This window comes from Sminthopsis crassicaudata, chromosome 3, assembly GCF_048593235.1.
Source record: "Sminthopsis crassicaudata isolate SCR6 chromosome 3, ASM4859323v1, whole genome shotgun sequence".
NCBI classification, from domain to species: Eukaryota; Metazoa; Chordata; class Mammalia; order Dasyuromorphia; family Dasyuridae; genus Sminthopsis; species Sminthopsis crassicaudata.
The window spans coordinates 375,480,022-375,502,569 of NC_133619.1; the positions used below are offsets into that span (position 1 = coordinate 375,480,022).

At 30.5% G+C, this 22,548-nt stretch overlaps 1 protein-coding gene across 19 annotated transcripts in view; it reads left to right on the forward strand.

Moving 5' to 3' along the window:
• Nucleotides 1–22,548, forward strand: part of R3HDM1 (R3H domain containing 1) — a 92,195-nt gene that overhangs the window by 18,691 nt on the left and 50,956 nt on the right. For 5 of the 19 annotated variants that reach the window (XM_074301904.1, XM_074301906.1, XM_074301907.1 and 2 more), the window contains 11 exons: nucleotides 7,746–7,860; nucleotides 9,755–9,833; nucleotides 14,395–14,454; nucleotides 14,544–14,684; nucleotides 16,428–16,556; nucleotides 18,159–18,267; nucleotides 18,350–18,445; nucleotides 18,657–18,694; nucleotides 18,778–18,828; nucleotides 18,945–19,171; nucleotides 21,716–21,970. In XM_074301904.1, coding sequence (XP_074158005.1) covers nucleotides 7,746–7,860; nucleotides 9,755–9,833; nucleotides 14,395–14,454; nucleotides 14,544–14,684; nucleotides 16,428–16,556; nucleotides 18,159–18,267; nucleotides 18,350–18,445; nucleotides 18,657–18,694; nucleotides 18,778–18,828; nucleotides 18,945–19,171; nucleotides 21,716–21,970 — 1,300 coding nt within the window. Of the gene's footprint in view, nucleotides 1–7,739; nucleotides 7,861–9,754; nucleotides 9,834–10,353; nucleotides 10,706–11,252; nucleotides 12,523–14,394; nucleotides 14,455–14,543; nucleotides 14,685–16,427; nucleotides 16,557–18,158; nucleotides 18,268–18,349; nucleotides 18,446–18,656; nucleotides 18,695–18,777; nucleotides 18,829–18,944; nucleotides 19,172–21,715; nucleotides 21,971–22,548 lie in introns of those variants that run through there. The other 14 variants (XM_074301909.1, XM_074301911.1, XM_074301915.1 and 11 more) reach the window with 8 other exon arrangements.

Below are 22,548 nucleotides of genomic sequence, written 5' to 3' on the forward strand. Positions count from 1 at the left end.
TGGAACTGCATGTAGCTATAAGACTCCCCATCTTAGCCAAACCACATTAAAATGTAATTGGAAGATGTTTAACAAAATAAAGATATGGTATGTTATTGATTATGTTTAGTTGTGATTTTCTAAGTTAATAGACAGACAATATCTATTTTAAGTTTGGCTTACTGCGATAGATGTTTTGATATGGTAATGGCATATGCTGTTATCATTATGTATAATTTTAAAATGAAAGAGATTATTTTATCTAAAATCAAATCTTCATTTTATCAATGAAAATTCTTGAATGAATCATAGAATTTTATTTCCTAGCCCTTTTAAACTAATTGTAATTTAATTGAATTATAGGATAAAATGTATATTTCATAATACAGGTTTACATCTTAACCCATTCAGAATCCTATGCATTCTTTAAAATAAGAATTTCCGGGGTATAATGCCGAATAACCCAGAAACAAATTAGTAGTTTTCCCTCAAGTAGACCTACCTAGCACAAAGTTTGATCGTAATTCCAGAATTATAGTTCTTTTGAGGTTTACAAATAAATTTGAATTCCTTACCTCAAGGCTTCCCGATAGGTCAAAGGAGATTTACTAGTCAGTTTCAAACTCTACCTGATTTAAGAATCATTATCCCTCTTATACTCTCTCTTATCCATCTAACTTCCTGTAATACCACCCTCAGTCCCTCTAAGCATGTGAGGATATGTTTTGTGAATTGTCTACAACTTTTTTTCTTCTCTTACCTATAATTTCCCTTTCATTACTTGGATAGCACTTCTTCCCAAGAAAGAAAAATTGAAGTACTTTTTTTTCTGTTCATCAGTAGACCTAATTTTTAAAATGGGATTAAGATTATCACATAAAATAAAGTTTGGTAATGTTCTCTTAATTCTGATTCATCTCTATTCTATAATAATGAAATTGATAGTTTAGGATTAGCTTGAAAACTAATATTTTGACTATATTCCATACTAATCTTAATTTTGTATCTGGCTATATTTTCAGTAATAAGAGTTTTCCAGAGAATGCTTATGTTAAATGAATCACAGTTTGTTGAAGTCTCACTCTTAAATTGAGTGCCTTATAATCTAGGTCCTTGTTGAATTGAATAGAACTAAAAAAAATCATAGTTCGTGTTCCCATGATTAGTATGAAGTAAACATATGGAAATCAGATATTATAAGCATAAAGCAGGTGAAAAACTACAGTTTTTTTTTTTTAATAAAGTACCAGAGGAAAATGAGCATTTATTTCAGAAAAGAGGAGAAAAGACATTTGTATTCTTTGGCTAAGCTATGTGTGTCACCTTCTAAATCTTTATTTCAGAACTGTTTTTAAACTCTTTAAATTCTTTGGTTTCATTGCTGGAGACAGTTCGCAATAAGGAGTCTCAATCTACCAATGCAGATCTGCAATTATAATACAATTTTTGGTCTGTTGCCTAAAGCTAAAATGCTAAACATGTGACCTGATATGATGGCTTATAGCTTTCCCTACTGTGGCCTGAATCAAATTAAATTTAATTGGGACATAGTCAACAAAATTTTGAAAATACAATAAAATATAGATAGCGATAATATGGGATTCTCTAAGTTGTTACATATTTCAGAGATCCTTATATACAGAGTAGTGGCCTTGACACTCACCCTTCTCTCAAAAATATTGACATCACTTGCATAAAGGACTGAGAGTTTAACGTGTATTGTTTTGAGTCAATACAAGCAGCATATGTCAGAAGTAGGATTTGAACCCCGATCTTCCTCTTAGGTAAGCCTTTCAGCTTTAGTACTTATCAAACTGCTTCTTATCTAGTGAACAGTAATTTTGGAAGTTTCCAATATGTAACATAGGCTTACAGAATTTGAAAGGATTTTTTTTTTTTTAAGATTCCACTATCTTTTTCCTCCTTGCCTTACTTTTTCTCCCCTTAATTATTTGACCTATAGAATTTAACTTTTATTTTCTAATAGTTTTGTCTGTTGCTGGTTATCACACTTGGTTGGAGGTAAAATCAATAAATAATTCTGTGATGACATATCCCTTTAGATATCTATGCTATGCAGGTATGTGCAATTGGTCAAAAATGGTACAGTTATAGATGGTTCATCAAAAAATCTGTCCCTGCTCTGAAACAATTAAGAACCAGCTAAGGGACACAGTGATAGAGCACTAGATCTATAGTCAGAAAGACCTTAAATTCAGTCTCACATATTTACTGTTTTTGTGACCCTGTGCAAGTAACTTAACCTTTTTGTGCCTCAGTTGCTTCATCTTTCAAATAAGTATAATAATAATACCTAGAGTTCTCATGAAGATAAAATGATATATTTTTAAGTGCTTTGTAGACCTTCAAAGTGCTATAAAAATGCTAGCTATTATTGTTGTTGTCATAATCATTATTATTATTAAACTATTCTGTTTAATAATACTCTGAAACTTTGTAGTAATAAGCTTTCAGTTAACCAAGATATATTTATATTTTTTCAGAATAAAATTTGGTATTGTTTGGTAGAAGTGATAGCTTTATATTTACTTCCTTTGTCACAGTTATCTGGAGTATTTTCTGCCAGTATTTTAAAAGTTGAAATTACTTTAAAAGGAGTATTATTTGGTCACACTCTCAAGTCAATAGTAGATGGACTTTAGCCCTAAATAAAAACATTTTGCCTAATAGCCCAAGAAAGCATTATCATTATCTAATGTCACTTAGTTTTGTGTTATCATAAAGTTATGATAAAATGCAGTTTATAGCTTATAGTAGTGAATAGTAAAAGCTTTAAAGATTTTTCTTGGAAGTGAAAACATGCAGTGCTTACTATATATAAGATAATGGCTTCTATCTGTGTATTTATATGAGAATGAAATGGTTGAAAATTCATTATCTTATAACCATCCAAATTAAATTATCTTATCAGTTCTACCTCCACACTTCTTCACTGATACAACTTATATTTCCTTCAGGCCCTTGTCATAACTACCAGTCTCTTACTTTTTTAGTACATCTTTTATCTAGCTCTGAAAATAATCTTCCTGTGTCATAGGATAGGCCATATCATTTCTCCACTGAAAAATTTTTAGTGATTGCTTATTGCTTATGCATAAAAGGAAAATTTCTCAATATAGCATTAAAGGCTACCTTTCTGAAAGACTTTGACTCTTTGCACATTCAACATGCCTACCAAACTATTGGCCTAAATTCCATCTCCTGTCATATACTAAATAGTCGCTACAAACCTGGATTATTTTCACATTACTTTTTTGTACTCCTTACTTTATTCAAAGCTCAGCCCCTGTACAACCTCCTTCATGAAGACAGATTGTTAGAGCCCTCTCTCACCAAATTATATAGTACTTAGCCACCTATTTGTACTGTCTATCCTTTATAGAATGTAATCCCCTTGAGAGTAGGAATGTTTTTTTTTTTTTTCTTCCTTTCCTCCATTTCTTCCCTTCCTTTCCTTCTGTTGAGGATCATGCCTAGGTGAAGGGGCAGGTCAGTTCTCCAAGAACCTCCACAGCTGTGAATTACAACACTTGAAGGAGTTGCAAAGCAGCCTTTACTGACACAGGTGTTGCAGATTGGGAATGAAATAAAGAGGGGAAAGGAGAGAGGTCAGACAATGCAACTGCCTGTCGGTGGGGAGGTCAGAGAACACATGCCTCTCAATCTCCTTGAACATCATCATCCTCTCACATGAAGAGATCCATTCCACAGGTCTGAGTTAGACCTCCAGCAGCCACTGGCAGGTGGCTCCTGTATTGCAACATCCTTCTTTCTTTTTTCTTTTTTTTCTTTTTTCTTTTTTTTGTCTTGGAAATCCTCAGCAAAGTAAGCAATGAATAAATAAGTAAATATTAAATTATTAATGTTTTCTCAAGTTCCTAGTTAGAGGTTTGTCCAGAAAAGAAAAAATAAAAACCATTGAACTAGTAAAGTACATCCATTTGGAGACCTCCCAGAGCAGTATTTAACTTTATTCAAAGTTTTTTTTGTTTTGTTTTGTTTTGTTTTGTTTTTACCAAAAGGTTTAAAAGTTCTTCAAATAATGAAAATAGTTGGCACAATCTGTTATAAACATGTTTACTTGTAAAAATTTTGACTTAAAGAAACCCTTTCATATATTTGGGTACATATGTGATCATGCTGCTCAAAAGTGATATTTTTCTTCCTATACTCCATCAAACTTGAAACATATATTGAAACAAATTAAGATATTTGAATGAATCTGAAGACAGTATGTGTATTAGACTTAGTTCTTAATGAGCTATTTTCTTTTACCTCTGTATCTTACTCTCATACTTCTTTATTCTGGAAGAACTCAAAACTGTAAATAAAAAAATCATTAATTGATCGTAGTATCATGACCTTTTATGATAGATAGCATTCTAAATACTGCTAATTCACTTGTATTAGAAAACTGATATTTTAAAGGCTATATAATTAAAGATCTGAAAAGTTCAGATGCATCTAAAAGATTTATAAATTTTGTGATCTATTAAAAAAAAAAGTAACTTTACTACATAATGGAATGGTGATTCTTGCTTATTTTAGAAGTAATTATAGAGTTGTAGTTGTTGACATACACTTGGAAATCCAGTTTAAATTATACTTAAAACTACTGAAGTGTGAACAGTTTTAATCCTCTAAGTTATACTTCACATTTTCCTAGGATTCTAAATAAAGCATAAGAAAAATTGGATTTTATAGGATTATGGTTTTGAAATGGACTTATTGATGAATAACAAGTATATGCTGTGTAAGAAGAAATATTTGAGAGACATTATGAGGGTAGAAACCACAAGAGTTGGTACCAGGGAGAACATATAATCCAAGAGTGAGAAAGAAATTAAGAATGATACAGGGCTGCAAGCCTGGATGACTAAAAGAAGATAGTACCTTCAGTGTCAACAGAGAAGTAAACTTCAATGGATTAAGCTTAATTTCTCAAAATCCGATTTTCTCCACTATTATGACCACTACCCTAATTCAGGCCCTAAGTAACTTTTTAAATTATTATTATTATTAAAGCTTTTTATTTACAAATCATATACATAGATAACTTTTCAACACTGATCCTTGAAAAACTTTTTGTTCCAAATTTTTCTTTTCTTCTTCCCATCTCCCCTAGATGGCAGATAGTCCAATACATATTAAATATGTTAAAGTATATGTTAATCCAACATACACATATTTATACAGTTGTCTTGCAACACAAGAAAAATTGGATCTAGAAAGAAAAAAAACCTGAGAAGGAAAACAAAATGCAAGCAAACAATAGAGAGAATGAGAATGCTATGTTGTGGTCCACACTCAGTTCCCACAGTCCTCTCTTTGGGTGGAGATGGCTCTCTTCATTACTGAACAATTGGAACAGGTTTGATTCATCTCATTGTTGAAGAGAGCCACATTCATCAGAATTGATTGTTTGTGTAGTCTTGTTGCCATGTATAATGATCTCCTGGTTCTGCTTATTTCACTTAGCATCAATTCATGTAGGTCTCTCTGAAATCATCCTGCTGGTCATTTCTTACAGAACAATAATATTCCATAACATTAATATACCATCATTTATTCTCCAATTGATGGGCGTCCACTCAGATTCCAGTTTCTTGCCACTACAAAGAGGGCTGCTATAAATATTTCTGCACATGTGGGTCCCTTTCCCTCCTTTAAGATCTCTTTGGGATATAAGCCCAGTAGAAACACTGCTGGATCAAAGGGTATGCAGAGTTTGATAACTTTTTGATCCTAGTTCCAAATTGTTCTTCAGAATGGCTGGATCCATTCATAGTTGCACCAACAATGTGTCAGTGTCCCAGCTTTCCCACATCCCCTTCAACATTAATAATTATTATCTTTTCTTGTCATCTTAGCCAAACTGAGCACTGTATAGTAGTATTTCAGAGTTTTCTTTTAGGGTTTTTGCATTTCTCTGATCAATAGTGATTTGGAGCACCTTTTCATGTCACTAGAAATGGTTTCAATTTCTTCGTCTGAAAATTGTTCATATCCTTTGACCATTTATCAATTGGAGGATGGCTTGAATTCTCATAAATTTGAGTTAATTCTCTATATATTTTAGAAATGAAGGTCCTCTAAGCATCCTGCAAAATACCTGCCATGGAATCTCTATTTTCTTTGGTCTTTTAGAATCCTTAGTTGATTCAAAGCTCAGCTCAGATGGCACTGCCCCCTTTCCCTAAAAAAAAAAAAAAGGGACCTTTCTTTATCTCTTCTCTAAGCTGGTAGTGTCTCCACTACCAAAATTATGTTTAATTTCGATTTATTTTGTATTATTAGTGTTTAGACTTATTTGGATGTAACTATCTATTAAACATAGTGTGCATACATATTCACACCCCTCATAGAATATAAGCTTTTTTTAATAAGAATATAAAATGTGTGGTGGGAAGTGAGTATGTGTATGTGTTTGTAAAAAAAAAATATTTGTCACTATAGTCTGTGTGGAGGTGGGGATGAAAGGAAGGAAAAAAGAATAGAGTAAAAAAGGTGTGCAGCACTCTGAGAACAAACGAATAATTTCCAAGGAAGTAAAGAAAGACAGGCACTCATGAATATAATTTCTTTTTACTAATATGTGTGTGTATTTTTTTTTCTCAAATTGGTATTTGTTATGCTATATTTTGAATCCTCCCTGATGTTCTGCTGGATATATAATAATGTTCGATTTTTTTCTATTTCATTTCATTTTGTTTTGTATTGCTTTTTTGCTTTTCTTTTCTCTTATTCTGTTTCTTCAAATACAATAAATTTTATTTAAAAAAGAAGAAGAATGTAAGCTCCATGAGAGAAGTCATTTCTTTTTTGCATTGTGGTCTTCAGTACTTCACACAGAGCCTGGAACTTAGTAGGCATTCAAAAACTATATGTTGATGATTTGGGTGAAATTTTATAATCAGTCACAAATTAAGCAAAATGTAAAAGGAAAAAATGTTGTGGAAGCCTTCTATCTCTTCTCTGGGCAAATTGAAAAAAGTGATAGGGAAATTTCTTATAGCAGATTTTTATATCTTATAACATCATTTATATTTGGCTTTGTATAAGATTTTTGTCTGTGCATCATCTTGAAAGCAAAAGTAATAAAAAAGGTAGCGGTTAAAAGTACAAACATATATTGAGTACTCAAACTTTTTTTGAGTATTAATATGACTTCATAGTTAAATTTATTTTACCAATATTAGATTGACATGGCCTAGAGCAACTAAGAAATCCAAGTGATTCATGCATGATCTTCATCCAGTGTGTCCCAGAGGTCATACTTGCATCCAAGTCTTCTTACTCTATAATCAGCCCTTTATTTACTATGTCATGTGGCCTTGTTATCAATGGTATTTTTAATTTTCCACTTGCTTTACAACTGGACAAAATTGAAGGTCTAAGTTTACATATTCTAAAGGGTTAAAGTTACATAAATCAATAATTTGACCAAAAAATATATGGTATATAATTAGTCAAACTAAGTTCTGCAATAATTTACAAACTACAATTTTTACAAGTTCATCTTTGATATCTCTCAAGCATACTTGTATATCTGATAAGATTGTATAATTAATTACTTTATATTTTGATTTTTTTTTTTTAATGTATCTCCTTTTCTCAGAAAAACAGTAGGTTTTTTTGTTTTGTTTTTTTAAAACTTCAGGATATTTTCTATTACTCAAAACTTAATACAAATATTATACAGTAGCTAAACTTGTTAATATTTAACAATTTATCTCATCTTTCAGCAGGAGAAAATCCAGATCCAGTTAACACAATCATTTGAAAAAGATGAGAAACCCTCCAAAGATGAAGCAGAAAAAGAAAAAGGCGATAAGTTGCCCAGAAAAATGTTATCAAGAGGTTTGCAATCTAGTTCTTTTGTTTCTAAGTTGCATTTTGTTTATGCCAGGTAAAAGCCCATGTGAATTGTGTAAGTAGTAAAATCATCATTGCAGATAATTTTAACTGTACTCAAATTCAGCAAAACATTTTACAAAGAAGACAGCAACAGCACTAAGAGCCTCAGTCAGTGTAATAACAGTAATGGATTGTGTTTTCTGGTCTTTGGTATGTTCATATTGAAATATGTAAATTACCATAATACTTTGTGCATTCTTTCTCAGAATATTACTATACAAATCTTACTATCAGAAGTCCAAATTTAAAAAAAAATACATAAGAGTGTAAGAAGTACCAGCTTGAATGGGTAAATTTTTCTCTTCTGAAAAATATGACCCCAAAATATTACATTTCTGAGTATAATGTTTTAAAATCCTTACAGGAACACTTGAAGTGAAATTTAATACTTAACTTAAAAATTTGGGCCTCAAACCTTTTATTGACCAGTCATTAAGCTGGTAAGAAATATTATATAAAGAAAATGTTAATCTAAGAAGATGAATTCAAAGGCCATTTTGCAAAATACTTGAAAAGAAGTCTTTTAATGCTAGAAAAATATTGTATGATCTCCCAAAAATATAAAATGAAATTTCCAATATTACATTTTATTTAGAAAAGATGAAGGTATCTTTGATAAACTCAATAGAATTTTCTAGGATCTATGATTCTAAAAAATTATGTATTTGCAAAGAAAACATATTAGTTAATGATAAGCCAAAATCAAATGGTGATTTGGTTTGTAAGCAAATCATTTTAAAAGGACCCTGAAAGAAATCAGTGGAAAAGAAACATGCAATAAGCCAATTCAAAAAAAAAAAAAAAAAAGAGTATTTATCTTTTTTACATTAAGCAAGAAGTACAGTCCACTTGAACTTTATAAAACCACTTAAGATTTTAATTACTTTTAATCTGTTTCTATTTCTGCTATTATTTTGTCATTTTTTTTTTTAACATACTTTTTACTTTTTTACTTGCAAGAAATTTGTACAGAGAGTCTTAACTATCAGCATCACTGATATTTTGGAGTCCTCATAATATGTCAAATTGAAAAAATTTCAGTTGCAAAAATTTAATTTGGGAGGAAAGAAAAAGAAACCTAAAGAGTTTTCCATTGGTTTTAGTTTACGATTAAGTTTTAGAGAGCATTTAAGTTTATATATGCCTTCTTGTAATTTTTATTATTATTATTTTTTTAATATACATTGTTACTATCAACAAGTATCTGAAGTAGAATAGCGGTTTTTTTATGATCCCAGTTAACATTTGCAAACCTGAGCATATTGAAATGAAACAAGTAAATACAAGTGTTTTTAAAACAGTGTGGTCAGTGAGTTATGGTATATAGACTCTAGATGAAACTTGTGATTTTTAAATTTATTTATTAGTGTAGGTTGGACCTAGAAGTATTTTTCTCTTCCACAATTAAAATTCTTGTTCCTTCACCACATCAAAATTCTATATTTGTAGTAACACCAATGAAACTGAACTAAGCATTATCTTTTCTAATAGAAATCTTTAAATCTAAATTATTTGAAATTTTTCTTTGAAGGAAGACATGTTGAGCATGAGGAGAGTGGTAAGTACATATTAGGATTTTTCAAAAACTCAGAAAATATGTTATATTGTTATTTGTTAGGTTAGATTATATACTATATAAATTAGCAGAAATTATATAGGAGTAGAAGAATTTTATTGACCCAAATTAGTCTTAGTATTCCCCTTTCTTACTTTATCAGTTTTTCTATATGAGGAGCATTTTTTAAATCCAGTAAAATTAAGATGAACATCATGTATATAAGGATTATAAGGTAATTCAAGCAACTTTATACTGGGTTTTTGTGTTGTTGTTTTTTAGATTCCAGTCAAGAATACACAGATTCAACTGGCATAGATCTACATGAATTTTTAGTAAATACATTAAAAAACAATCCCAGGTAAAAATAAATAAAAAGGTTTAAATTAAATCACTTCCAGTATACCAATAATCTTGCTTTTTTTCTATCTTGACTACTGAGAATATTATAAGTATAGATAGTGATTTCAGTGAGGTTAGAAACAACTTGTTTGCTAGAGCTAAGATGATGTTCATTATGTGTATTATGAGGATGTATTTTGATAGTATTTTTCACTATGATCTTATGTCTTATATTCTTTGTTTACTTAAGATAGAATTAATTAATTATGAGACAAAATTTTGCTTTGCCATAACATACTCTGCTTACATAATAAAACATGTTATAAAATGTAAAGTATTTCTTAAATTGACTTTTATATTTTAAAAATAGTGTTATTATGCTTTTCTTTCTGAAGTTATTTGCTGTTAAGAGTTATTTGAGTAAATGTTTTCTCAAATTGAAAATATTTCTGCCATTTTTAGTTGTTTAGTGTTTAAAATCCTGGATGTTCAAAATATATTAAAGTAGAATTACATTTTGATATCTATATTCATGTAATCAATCTCTTATTTTTTTGAAATTTAACTTGTGAATAATTTTCCTTCTCATTCATATTTATTACTTATGCTAATTTATACTTTTCTATATAGGATTGTTATTGTTTATTTTTACTTGAATCTCTACCACAAAGCCCAGTGGGGAAAGCCTTTTAAAAAATAATATTTGCCATCCCATGGAAGGTATAAATCAGAAAAATGGCAAATTTTTAGAGTGAGATAACAGACAGTTCTATATAACTTGGTGTTTTGCATCTATCTAAGGGGTGTTATCCACTTATAACAAGGACAAAAAAGGAAGAATTGAGCCAAAGGCCAAAATGCCTAGAAAATCAGACCCACCCATATGTAAATGTAAGCATAAAACATTTCAAAGCCAGATATCAATTCATTTTGGTTTTTCCACCTCTCTGCTTTTCTCCATTAATACAGATATTTAATTACCTAGTTAATTATTAATAAATGGTTGTTGATAGATTAGGCTAATTATGAATATGTATTTCACAGCTAGTATATAAAATATGGCCAGTATCAACATCAGACTGGAAACTGTGGCTAATATTAAATCTTATGGGGGAGAAACAAAAGATTTACTCATTTACTGGCTTTGTAAGCAAGCTTTCACTTAAGTGTGAATAGTAATTTTTTCATGGTTCTTACTTAATAATGTGTTATCAGCTTCTACCGATTTTTTTTTTAAAGATCTAATATTAACCACAAGGTGTAATATTGGGTAAGTTTACAACTTTTGTGACATTGAAATTTATTTTTAATCCTTGAAACATTCATAACAAATTTAGAATGCTAAAATTTTCTTCTACTGTTAAAAACATATATATATATCCAAAAAGTGTGTTGCTTTCCATTTCCTATTTTAGATTATGAAATATAATTTTTTCATCCTTAGTCCAGTTAGTGAATGAGCCTAATCCAATGATTATGATTTATATTGAAAGTTATCTGAAGTAAATTTTTTAAATAACCAATTAAAAAAAACTTTTTTAGATAATGTTGCAATATCAACTGATAAACTCCTAAAACTCATAATTTGGCTATCAGTGACTTTACTAGAAATTGCATGTGCTAACAAAAAAAAAAAAAGTACATTTTTGTAATCATTGTATATATTGCAGAAATTCTATTTAACTAGTGGAGAAGAAAAACTAATTTGCTTGCATTTAGTAAACTGGACCCAAGATTAAATGATAAATTTTTTTAATGCTTTATTTTACTCATTACCCTTAATTTCACCTTTATTATTGCATATGGAAGAGCAGCATGGCTATAGCTTATTACAAATATTCAGTAGTCAATAGTGTTTGACTTTTAGAAAGTTTTGTGATATGTAGTTTCTTCTTTCAGCAGCATAACTGTCCTAATTTTAGTTGATTTAAGTTAATGTTAAAATTAATTTACATTTTTATTACTGGGGAGAAATGGCCAAGGATCTTTCTGGATGGGCAGGAAGAAGACAGATATTTTTGCTTTGGCACAGATAATTTAAAAATATACATATATAATTCTGCACTTAATGAATTCCGTTTCTGGCATAGTGGCATAAATTCTAGTAGCTAAATATTTGACACAACTTTAATAATGAGCATCCCTTTACTCTGCAATGGGACGGTAATCCATTAGTTTTAGTCTTCCTTCATAAAGAGATAATATATATCTAGATATAACTTTAAAATTTTATTTTGAGTAATTTCATTTTTAAAGTGAATATATTTAGAAATACTTCTGATATTACAAAGGATATTGTCCATCATTATAAATAGCTCATTCATTAAGATTCTTCATAAAATGTTATTCATGAAAATTAGCATTTGTAAGCTTAGACAAGACTCTGCCTTGATCACAAGAGTTAACATGTTAACAAAAAAATACTAAAAACAGTGAAATGAGTATTATAAAGCTTAAAAATACATACAGAAATTGGGGGCGGGGGAAACATAATAAGAGCAGTAATGGAATTATAAATCTGATTGTAACTAATCTAGAAACACACCTGAATTAAGTCTATTAGGATTTGTTTCACTCTTATAGGAAAACAAAATTTTTTCCAGATTTTATCCCACAAAGGAAAATTCAGTCTGTTCCATATTTGAGATTCAGACCCAGAAAACGTTAAAAAAAATATCATTGCCAAATGGAAAATCTGAGAAAACAAGGTGATTTTATACTTGTGGAAAATGTCTTCATTATTTGTGATAACAAGCATATATATAAAACACTTCTTTTATTTATATTTTTAAAAGCTTTATATTTTCAAAACATGCACGGATAATTTTTCAGCATTGACCCTTGCATAGCCTTGTGTTTCAGATTTTCCCCTTTCCCCTCATCCTCTCTCCTAGATGGCAAGCAATCCAATCTGTTATATATGTGTAACACTTTAAAAAAAAAAAAAAGAAAGAAAAGAAAGAGAATAAAATAACCTTCTATATGATAGAAGTAGAAGTGCCAAATATCCTCTCATGGGATTGAAACCACCAGTTACTCATAATTAATTTCTATCAACAAGAATTTTAATTTTCAGATGTTTTGGAAAAAGAAAATTATGTGTGGAATTTTGCATCACATGTGATTGACTTAACACTGTTTGGCACATATTAGATTTTTTAAAAATATTTCTTGACTTTTTAAAATTTTCATAGTAATCTTACTGTTCAGTTAACAGTTGGAAAATAGAAAGGGATAAACCTCAGTGGTAGCATATTACTCAATTTTTAAGTGACACTATAAAAATCATTTCTCATTCTAAAATGATGAGATTAACACCTGCAACCTTTTTTGCACAAACAGAAATAAGTGTGTGCTAACTTCCTTATCAGATCAGTGGCTTTTCTGATTTGTATTTGGAAATATTCCTATTTGAAAATTAACTGTATCCCAAATCAGAGAAATATTTAGAGCTATTTAAAATGTACAAGAAGTTTCAAAAACATTCTAATGGAAGTACCTCTGCCTTATAAAAAGAATCAATATAACAGTGAGCACAATTCACTAAAAGATTTTAGTAAGACCATTATGTCTTTGAGAATCAGTCAATTTTGGTTTGACAGCCTAAAAAGACAGAACTTTAGAGACTTGTATTATGTGTTGACTTAGTGAATTTCTGAAAAAAAAATTTTTTTATTACACACACACACACACACACACACACACACACCATACTGTGATAGTGTTTTCTAGGGATGTTCAGTGTTAATGTTAGTGGTCTCTTATTAAGTATTTTTCTTAATATATGAAATTTCTAGTGACTACAAAAAAATAATTCTAGTGCTGTATACCCAGTGCATAAAATGAGGCCTTTGGGAATCTGTGATTGCTTTTTTAGACCACTAGGGTGTTATTAAATGACTTATAGACTCAGTACTAACTGTTATCATACTAGCCTGAAAGAGCTTATGCAGGATCCCAAGGGTTCTTTGTTTATTTTACATGTTTGAAAAAAATTACTCTTATTGGTTGTGTTGTTGTGTTTTATTTAAAAGAAAAAGTGCCTAAAACTCTGTGTTAAAAGTATAGGTTTCATTAAAATGTGGAGCAAGTCTACTTCCCCTTCACCATAATTAGTTAACTGAAGTGATAAATATTTCTGATGCCATTGTCCTGTGATTCTCAATTCCTCCAGCATATGATTCCCTGAGGATATTCCTGTTCTTGGCATCCCATAGTCTAATTCTTGTTTTGTGGGATACTATATGGTAATAACATTGTAAACACAATAAAGATTTTTTTTTAAATCTTTTCTTTACCTGACAATAAAAGCAAGAGAAAAATTTATATCCTATTTCTGCCTCATTGCAATCTTCCTGTGATACAAGGCTATCTTATAAATTAATAAAACTTAAGATTTTCATTCTTTAAAAGTTGACTCTTTTAGAAAAACTAGCCAGTTCTGTGGAATCCTGTGGTGATCAAGCCTCAGAATTCATTTCTTAGATGAAAACATATCAATCATATGTATTTTTTAAATTCAGTTACATTTATGATTATTTCACTTTTTCATATGAAAATTGTTACATTTTGTTTTTCAGGGACAGAATGATGCTGCTGAAATTAGAACAGGAAATTTTAGATTTCATTGGTAATAATGAGTAAGTTCTGAAATTTTACAACAAACCAAGTTGCCAACATCAATTTTATTAATTTCTAAATTTGCTTTTTGTCTGTTTTTTATTTCTAGGTCTCCAAGAAAAAAATTCCCCCCAATGACATCTTACCATAGGATGCTATTACACAGAGTAGCTGCTTACTTTGGATTAGACCACAATGTTGATCAGAGTGGGAAGTCAGTCATAGTGAACAAAACTAGCAATACAAGAATGTGAGTGCTAAAAATGTGTCTCTGTGTCTACATGTATTTAGATAAATATTTTTATGTATATTGCTGGAATAATTCTTTTCTCCTATAACACCTTTCATATAAATCTCTCCTAGTGCTTTTATCAGTTTAGTTAATTTGACATTTAAATGACCTTTTATAATAATAATAATAATAAATCACTTATTTCTTCAGTACAAATTGTTCCAACCTGAGCCTAAATATGGCAGATAAATGAAAACTTAATATGATGAATTAATATTTTTGAAGTTGCTATGTATACATTGTATATCATTCAAAAATGCATAAATACTCTTTAGTAGCAGTCATTTTTTATATTCCTGGTATCCAGAATCAGAGAGATCTAGCAATACCTCAGCATGTATAGGACAGACATACTTAACATAAAAAAAATCAAACGGGCAAAAATCTCTTTCTTATATCCTTTTCTATCACTCTTCACCATCTTTCCTCTTGCTTCCCTGATACCCCTCATCTCCAGTATTAGCTCAAGTCCTTTCTCCCTCATTTTCAAGTTATTGCTGTTCATCCTTTCTAAGGCGTTATTACTCAGTAGTTTTATTTCTTGGTATTTGAATTTTATGAATAAGGTGAACCCTTAAACAAGAAAAAGCCTTGAATTCTCAGAAGAATTTAGCAATAATGGTAGAATGGCAGCAGGGGAGTATTGATATTTTAAGGAAAGCACTACTCTTTTATGTCTTCTTCAATTATGTCACCCTCTCAGACTGACCATATATAAGACTGGCACAGAAGACATATTTTTGGTTGGCTCAACAACCTTGGATCCTTAATAGTATGCTACCAACTAATCTAGCTGGCAGTCATCCATCTTATAATAAGCATCCATATATTTGAAAAGGTATTAAAAAGACTTGATTTTTTTCCTAGATTGTTTCTTGACATCCTTGAATCCTTCTTTATCTTAGGGCCTGTGGGTATATTTATTATATTTATTTATATCCCATTTGATTATAGTTCACTCAAGCTACTTACCTGACTTAAGGTTTTGAAAATTCACTTTTCACTTTACAGTAAATCCTTCATTTATGAAAAGTACGAATTGAGTTTAAGAAACACCATCACCTATTGTTTTTCATAATCTTGACACAATTAGAACTAAACTGATAAGGTATAAATGGCTTTGATAGGTGGTCCTTTTTACTGTAGAGCCTAAGTATTTAACTTTGTTTCAATATATTGCTTTTCCTGCCTATTCCCCAACTACTTTTTGTATTCTCAATCAGTTAGGAACTACAATCATATCCAAACCCAGACTTCAGTTAAGGGAATAAGCTTGAAGAGCAGTCAAACTAAAGGTGAACCACAATTATTTTAACCAAACCTTCCAACTTTACTAAAAGTTGCTGGATGCCCAAATATATCTTCATTAGCAGGCATTTTGACTAACCTTTAGACTAATGATTCTCTAAGGTTTTCAATACAGTGTAACCTCAGTCATTTGAATATCATAAGACATTTTAGAAAGTTGTAGCATTTTTAAAATTTGAGACCAAAAAAATTAACTAATTTGAAATTTTTTATCATACATTTCAAGTAGCACAGAACACTGACATAATTGTGGATAATTGAAATTTCAAATCATTGAAGTTACACTGTATTCTTATTTTATATCTTCTGGGATATAAAGGAGGTTTTAAAACAGAAAACCTTAGAGATCTGCTCCAATGAATAAAAACAAACTTGCCTTTTCCTCATAGGCAGATTCCCCGCTCCAGCGTTGAACCTGTGGTGTTATGGAAGTCAACAACCCAGTGCACACTGGGGTGTCTCAGTAGAGCGGGAAGTTGGCGATTGCAGGGCAGTAAATTCAGGCACCTGTAAAAGAAAGAGGTAAGACAGTCTTAAGGTTAGCTGAAATGCCTGCTAATGCTACTTGGGGTGGAAATCCAGCTGCTCTTAGAGAAGTTGCAAGGCACATGGTTCAACTTTATTTACTTTAGGGCATATCTAAAGCATAAAATCCTTGAGTCATTAAGATAAAGGAAAATATGACTTCATACAATTATAAGCCTGTCCCTAGTTGTATATTGAAGAATCACATGACTAAAGATAGTAAAGTGATGGTGTTATAGCTATTTAAAAAGTTGATATTTTAAAGTTAAGCTACTTATGGCTCTTCTCAATTGACTTAAGGAAATATTTTTACTTTATTTCTGCATTACTAGACATGTTTATATTATCGATCCCTTGCTCCAGTTGTCCAACTAAATCTTTTAAAAATTTTCACTCATATTGTTTATATTCACCTGTGTTTTCTCAGGAGCAATGTTAGTATTGATTTTGCATTGGAGTAATAATTTTCACATTTATATAATGCTTTAGAGTTTACTAATAATCAAGTGGACAAAATTTCTTTTTTTCATATCCTTCTTAATCATTCTTCCTTTCTCTTGCTTTCCTGATATCCATCATCTCCAGCATTAAGTCAAGTCTTTTCTCCCTCAACTCCAAATTATTGTTGGTCATCCTTTTTAAGGTGTTGGTTATTTAGCAGTTTAATTACAAACTAAGCGTTATCTCTTTCTGAATGGCATTAGCATTGTAAGAATAAGGTAGACCCTTAAATAAGAAAAAGCCTTGAATTCCCAGAAGAATTCAGCAATAATAATAGAATGGCAGCATTTCTTTACATCTCTGCTAATGGGAGAATAGAAAAAGATTATCTCAGGTAAAATGAAAGGTATTTATAAAGATAGGTCATTCAGTCTCTTTGGATCTACGGTATCACATACATCTTCTCTATCAAATCATTATAGTTGATCATAATTTTAACCTTTGGAAAAACAATTTTCTACTGTTCTAGAATCTCATAGAGGACAAGTTAATAGAAATAAAGATTATACATAACAATTCTTTGTAAATTGAGTATTTTTTTAAAATAGTCTTTAAAGAAAACATTATACACAGCAACAGCAAGATTGTGTGATGATCAGCTATAATAGATAGACTCTTCTCAGCAATTCATTGATCCAAAGCAGTTCCAATAAATTTTGGTTGAAAAATGCCATCTGCATCCAGAGAGAAAAAACTATGGAGATTCAATGTGGATTGAAATACACTATTTTGACCTGTTTTTTTCTCCTTTGTTTTGATTTTTCTTTCCCAAAATGACTCACATAGAAATATGTTTTAAAAAGTGAATGTGCTAGCTGTGTGACCCTGGGCAAGTCACTTAACCCCAGCCTCAAAAAAAAAAAATGAATGTGACACATATAACCTATAGCAGATTTCTTGCTAGCTTGGGGGAAGGGTAAGGAAGAGGAAGAAAAAAATTGGAACTTAGAAAAATTTAAGTGAAAACCATCTTTATGTGTAATTGGAAAAATAATGTAATTTAAAAATAAAATTTAAAACAAAATAAGGTAGTCAAATCAGTGTTTTTAATTAAGAGTCAAACTACATTATTATGCTTTCTGTTCTTTTCTTTTTTAGACCAGATCAGAAATTTAATGATCATATCAAGGACGATAAAAGTGAAGACTTTCAGAAACGTTATATCCTTAAAAGAGATAACTCTAGTTTAGACAAAGATGATAATCAGGTAACTGTAATTAAAACATTTTTCTGACTATGGCATTAATTCATTTTCAGTGTTAATATTCACAACTGTTATTTTCATTTAGATGAGAATACGATTAAAAGATGACAGAAGAAGCAAATCTATAGAAGAGCGAGAAGAAGAGTATCAGAGAGCTAGAGATCGAATATTTGCCCAAGATGTATGTAAACTAAATATAAACTTATTAACTTCAAAATGTTGAAATTGGTGCTGATTATTAATTTAAAGAATCTTTTTATATCCTTACCACAAATATTGGGTAAAAACTTCAAAAATTTAATGTTGCTTTGTTGTCTGTGAGGTTTTTTCTTTACAGGTACAATATGTAGTTGGCCATAACTCAGCATTTTGCATTTATCCTTTCTTTTTAGTCCCTGTGTTCCCCAGAGAGCTATCTTACTGACAAAAGGTAAGTAGATTTTTGCGTCCTTTTTTATCATTACCTGAATTCTGCTGAAGTAATCAATTAATGCCTTCTTAAAATTCCTACAGAATCCAAGAAGAGGAAGCAAATAGTACACAGCAAAGACGCCAGATATTTAGGTACTTGACACTTGTTTTAAAAATTTTTTTTTAAATCCCTCATGCCTGTTTTGCCACCATCTTCCTACATTCTTAAAAGCCATATGTGTTTTCAAAGTTTATTTTCTAAATTCCAGAGTCAATAAAGAAGCATCTGGAAGATCAGCCACCAGCCATCAGAGCAGCACTGAGAATGAGCTGAGGTGCTCTGAGCCCCGTCCCTGGAGCAGCACAGATTCTGATAGCTCTCTCCGCAATTTGAAGCCAGCTGTAACCAAAGCCAGCAGCTTCAGTGGAATTTCAGTTCTGACAAGAGGGGATAGCTCTGGAAGCAGCAAAAGCATAGGCAGGCTTTCAAAAACAGGTATAAATGTCTCTAAAATGCTATGAAGCAAAATAATAAATTTCTTGGTAATTTAATGCCTTGGCTTATTACGTAAAATTGTAGCATCCAAATATCTCTGGAAGCAATAATTCTTTATATATATCAGAGGCACATTTTAAACATTTTTTTGAAATAAAAAGACTTGTAAGGTCTAATTTTTAGAAATTTGTTCAAATTAAACTTCTTTGATGAACATTTATCTCCCTTGCCCAAGTTATAGCCAAGTCATTCAGCTAGAATATAAAGAAATAACCATATTGGTAGTGGGGCAGTTTGATGCCACAGGTGGTAGAGCCAAAGGCCTGAAATCAGAAAAACCCAAACTCAAATACGACTTCAGACACTTAGTTGCTGTGTGACTCTGGGAAATTACTTAACCCTGTTTGCCTCAGTTTCCTCATCTGTAAAATGAGGTGGCAAGAAAACCCCAAATGGGGTCACAGAGTCAAGTATAATTGAAATAACTGAAGAACAAATATCAGTAGTAGTCTTTTTTTTCTAAGTGCTCCAGTGAACCTTGAAGAATATTTTGAGTTTTAATAGTGTGTTTTTTCATCTAAATTGAAATGAGTAAAGTTTGTTGGAAAATGTTTTTGTTTTTTTGGAACATGCAGAGAATAGGGATTTAATACCAGGTTAGATTTTGGAAGATTCTAAATGACTAAAGCATTTCCTCCCTCCTTGTCTTTTATTTTATTATACACACACACACACACACACACACACACACACACACACACACACACACACACACACACACACACACACAAACACACACACACACAAACACAATACATTGGTTTGGTTCATGACTATTTTCTCTCTCTTTTTTTGTCTGCCACACAACTATTAATTGTCACATAACTATCAATTCCTTTGTGTGCCTTTATTCTTGAGCTAAAATTTCTATAAAAATCAGCAGAACTGTCATCCTGTGTTAAATGAACATTCACATTAGACATATAATTTTAAAGATGAAGATTTCTGGAAGACATGTATATTTGACAATGATAAAATTTTTCGAAAACCTTCATCATTACTGTAAACTGCTTATTTCAGTGAACAGCACTTTTTCTCTAACCTTATCTTTGCCACTTCTTTCAGAAAACAAATCAAAACACTTTTAATGGTAAATAAAAAGATATTGTTTAATATTGTGAGAGTTTCTGTACATAAGAAACTTATACAATAAACTTATCATAAGATCTTATTTTAATTTGAACTGGCAGATAAAATAAATGAATCACCTGCAGATAAACTTTGAAATCACTATATATTCTGTGGAACTAATTTCTGTAATTTTCTTGTTAATTTTAGAAGAAATAAAAGTTTAATATTTTTTTTTTTCATGAAAGAAAAAAATTATTTTAATAGGACAATGACCACTATTAAGAAATACTATTTGGTAAAAGTATTCTATTTGGAATGGGATTCTGAAAATGCACTATATTTGAGTTTGGTGCTTGGATTTAAACCCTAGCTTGACCATTGTCCATCTATGTAACTTTAGACCTCTCTGTAAAATGTAGGGGTTGGTCTTAACCTTTGAGATTCCTCCAGTTTTGTTTTGTTTTAGGTTGTTGTATTATTTTTTTTTTATCAGTGTTCCTACCTTTCAGAATTTAATTTATATAATTATTTTAAAACTTTCCAGAAAAATACTAAATCTACATGTACTATGTCAACTTTAACTTTTTAGAGGCTGATCATCCAAAGCCACTCTGATTTGCATATTGTCTAGTTGCCTACTATTTTAGCTACTTTGTTGATTTTTTTTTTTTTTTTTTTTTTTTTTTTTTTTTTTACCCAAGAGGACAGATGAGGAATTGTTGAAACTCAGTGTAATTAATTTAGCAATTTATTTAGAACTTCAACTTGGAGAAGTTGAAACTAATGATAAATAGTATTTATTTTCTATTCCTGCAAATTCATTTTATATAGCATCCCATTTTCATGGAGAATTGGAGGATTGACTTTATTTTTGAAGATAATGTAAATTCCAAATGCAGTTCTTAGAGAGTTAACAACTTATTTGCAAGAATATGTAATGTTGTTTAATTTAATCTTTCTTTATTTTGAATCTGAAGAAATTTCAGATATATTACATAAAGAGATTTCTGATGCAAGTTCTTAGGCCTTTCAATATGTTATGCGTTTTATTATAAAAAGAATTATAATCTGTGTATTCCTTTGGTATTTATCAAAAAGAAACTATCAATTTGTGTTTTGGAAATTTGCTTGATATATTTGACTGCTTAGTGTCTGCTTTTGTGAGAAGACTGTTTGAATTGTATGTTTTGAGTATGTAAGTTTATTATTGTAAATAACTTCTGTAGGCCATTTACTGTAATAAACTTACTCAAGAAAAGAGTATAATTTAACATATAAACTTGTGTTTTTATATGGTAACTGCATGTTATACTGTATAAAAGTATATGATAAATTTTTTTAAGTCTGCATTTTTTAATGACTGACATTTCTATATCTAAATAAAAAATCAATTTCTTATTACTCCTTTCCTAGGTTCTGAGTCTTCTAATAGTGTAGGGTCATCCACGGGCTCTCTTTCTCACATCCAGCAGTCTCTTCCAGTTACAGCTCTCAGCCAACCTTCTCATGGCCCCTCTGTCGTCTATCCAACTGTCAGCACTAGTAATTCTCTTTCCTTTGATGGTGGCCTAAGTGGGCAAGTTGCACCTCCTAGCACTAGCTTCTTTTTGCTTCCCTTGGAAGCAGCAGGCATACCACCTGGCAGTATTCTGATCAACCCACAAACAGGTTGGTATCCAGATATAGATGTTATAGATATTTTAGTCAAGAACTCAGGAGTTATTTGTAAAATTAAAGCATTTTGTGAATTTTTTTTTGTCTTTACCATCTTTATATTTTTTTATGAATTATTTCTTCTTAAGATCTTGATTTTTTTTTTTTAAAGTTTAAATGTTTATAATAATATGTTTTTTACTAATGTGAACTTTGTTGTATCTCCTTATTCTAGTGTAAATGATGATTTAGATGAGTTAATTAGTTACTATTCTTCATAAATTACCATGAAGGTCTTCTAAGTGATGGTTAATTTATTCCCTTATAGATATACTTTATTGGCACATTTATTACTTTCCAAGAATATGAGATATCTAAGGGGTTTTAGCAAAGCCCCATATATAATTCATTAATCCCCACCCTCTATTTCTTAGAAGTTATGCTTACATGTGATTAATATTTAATTTAAAATTAATTTCATTTATTGAATTTTTAATATGTAAACAATACTGTTGTGGATATTTTTGGAAGTAGAACAAGAATACAAAAGAAGACAGCACTTAGAATAATCGATAAGGAAATTTAAAAATACA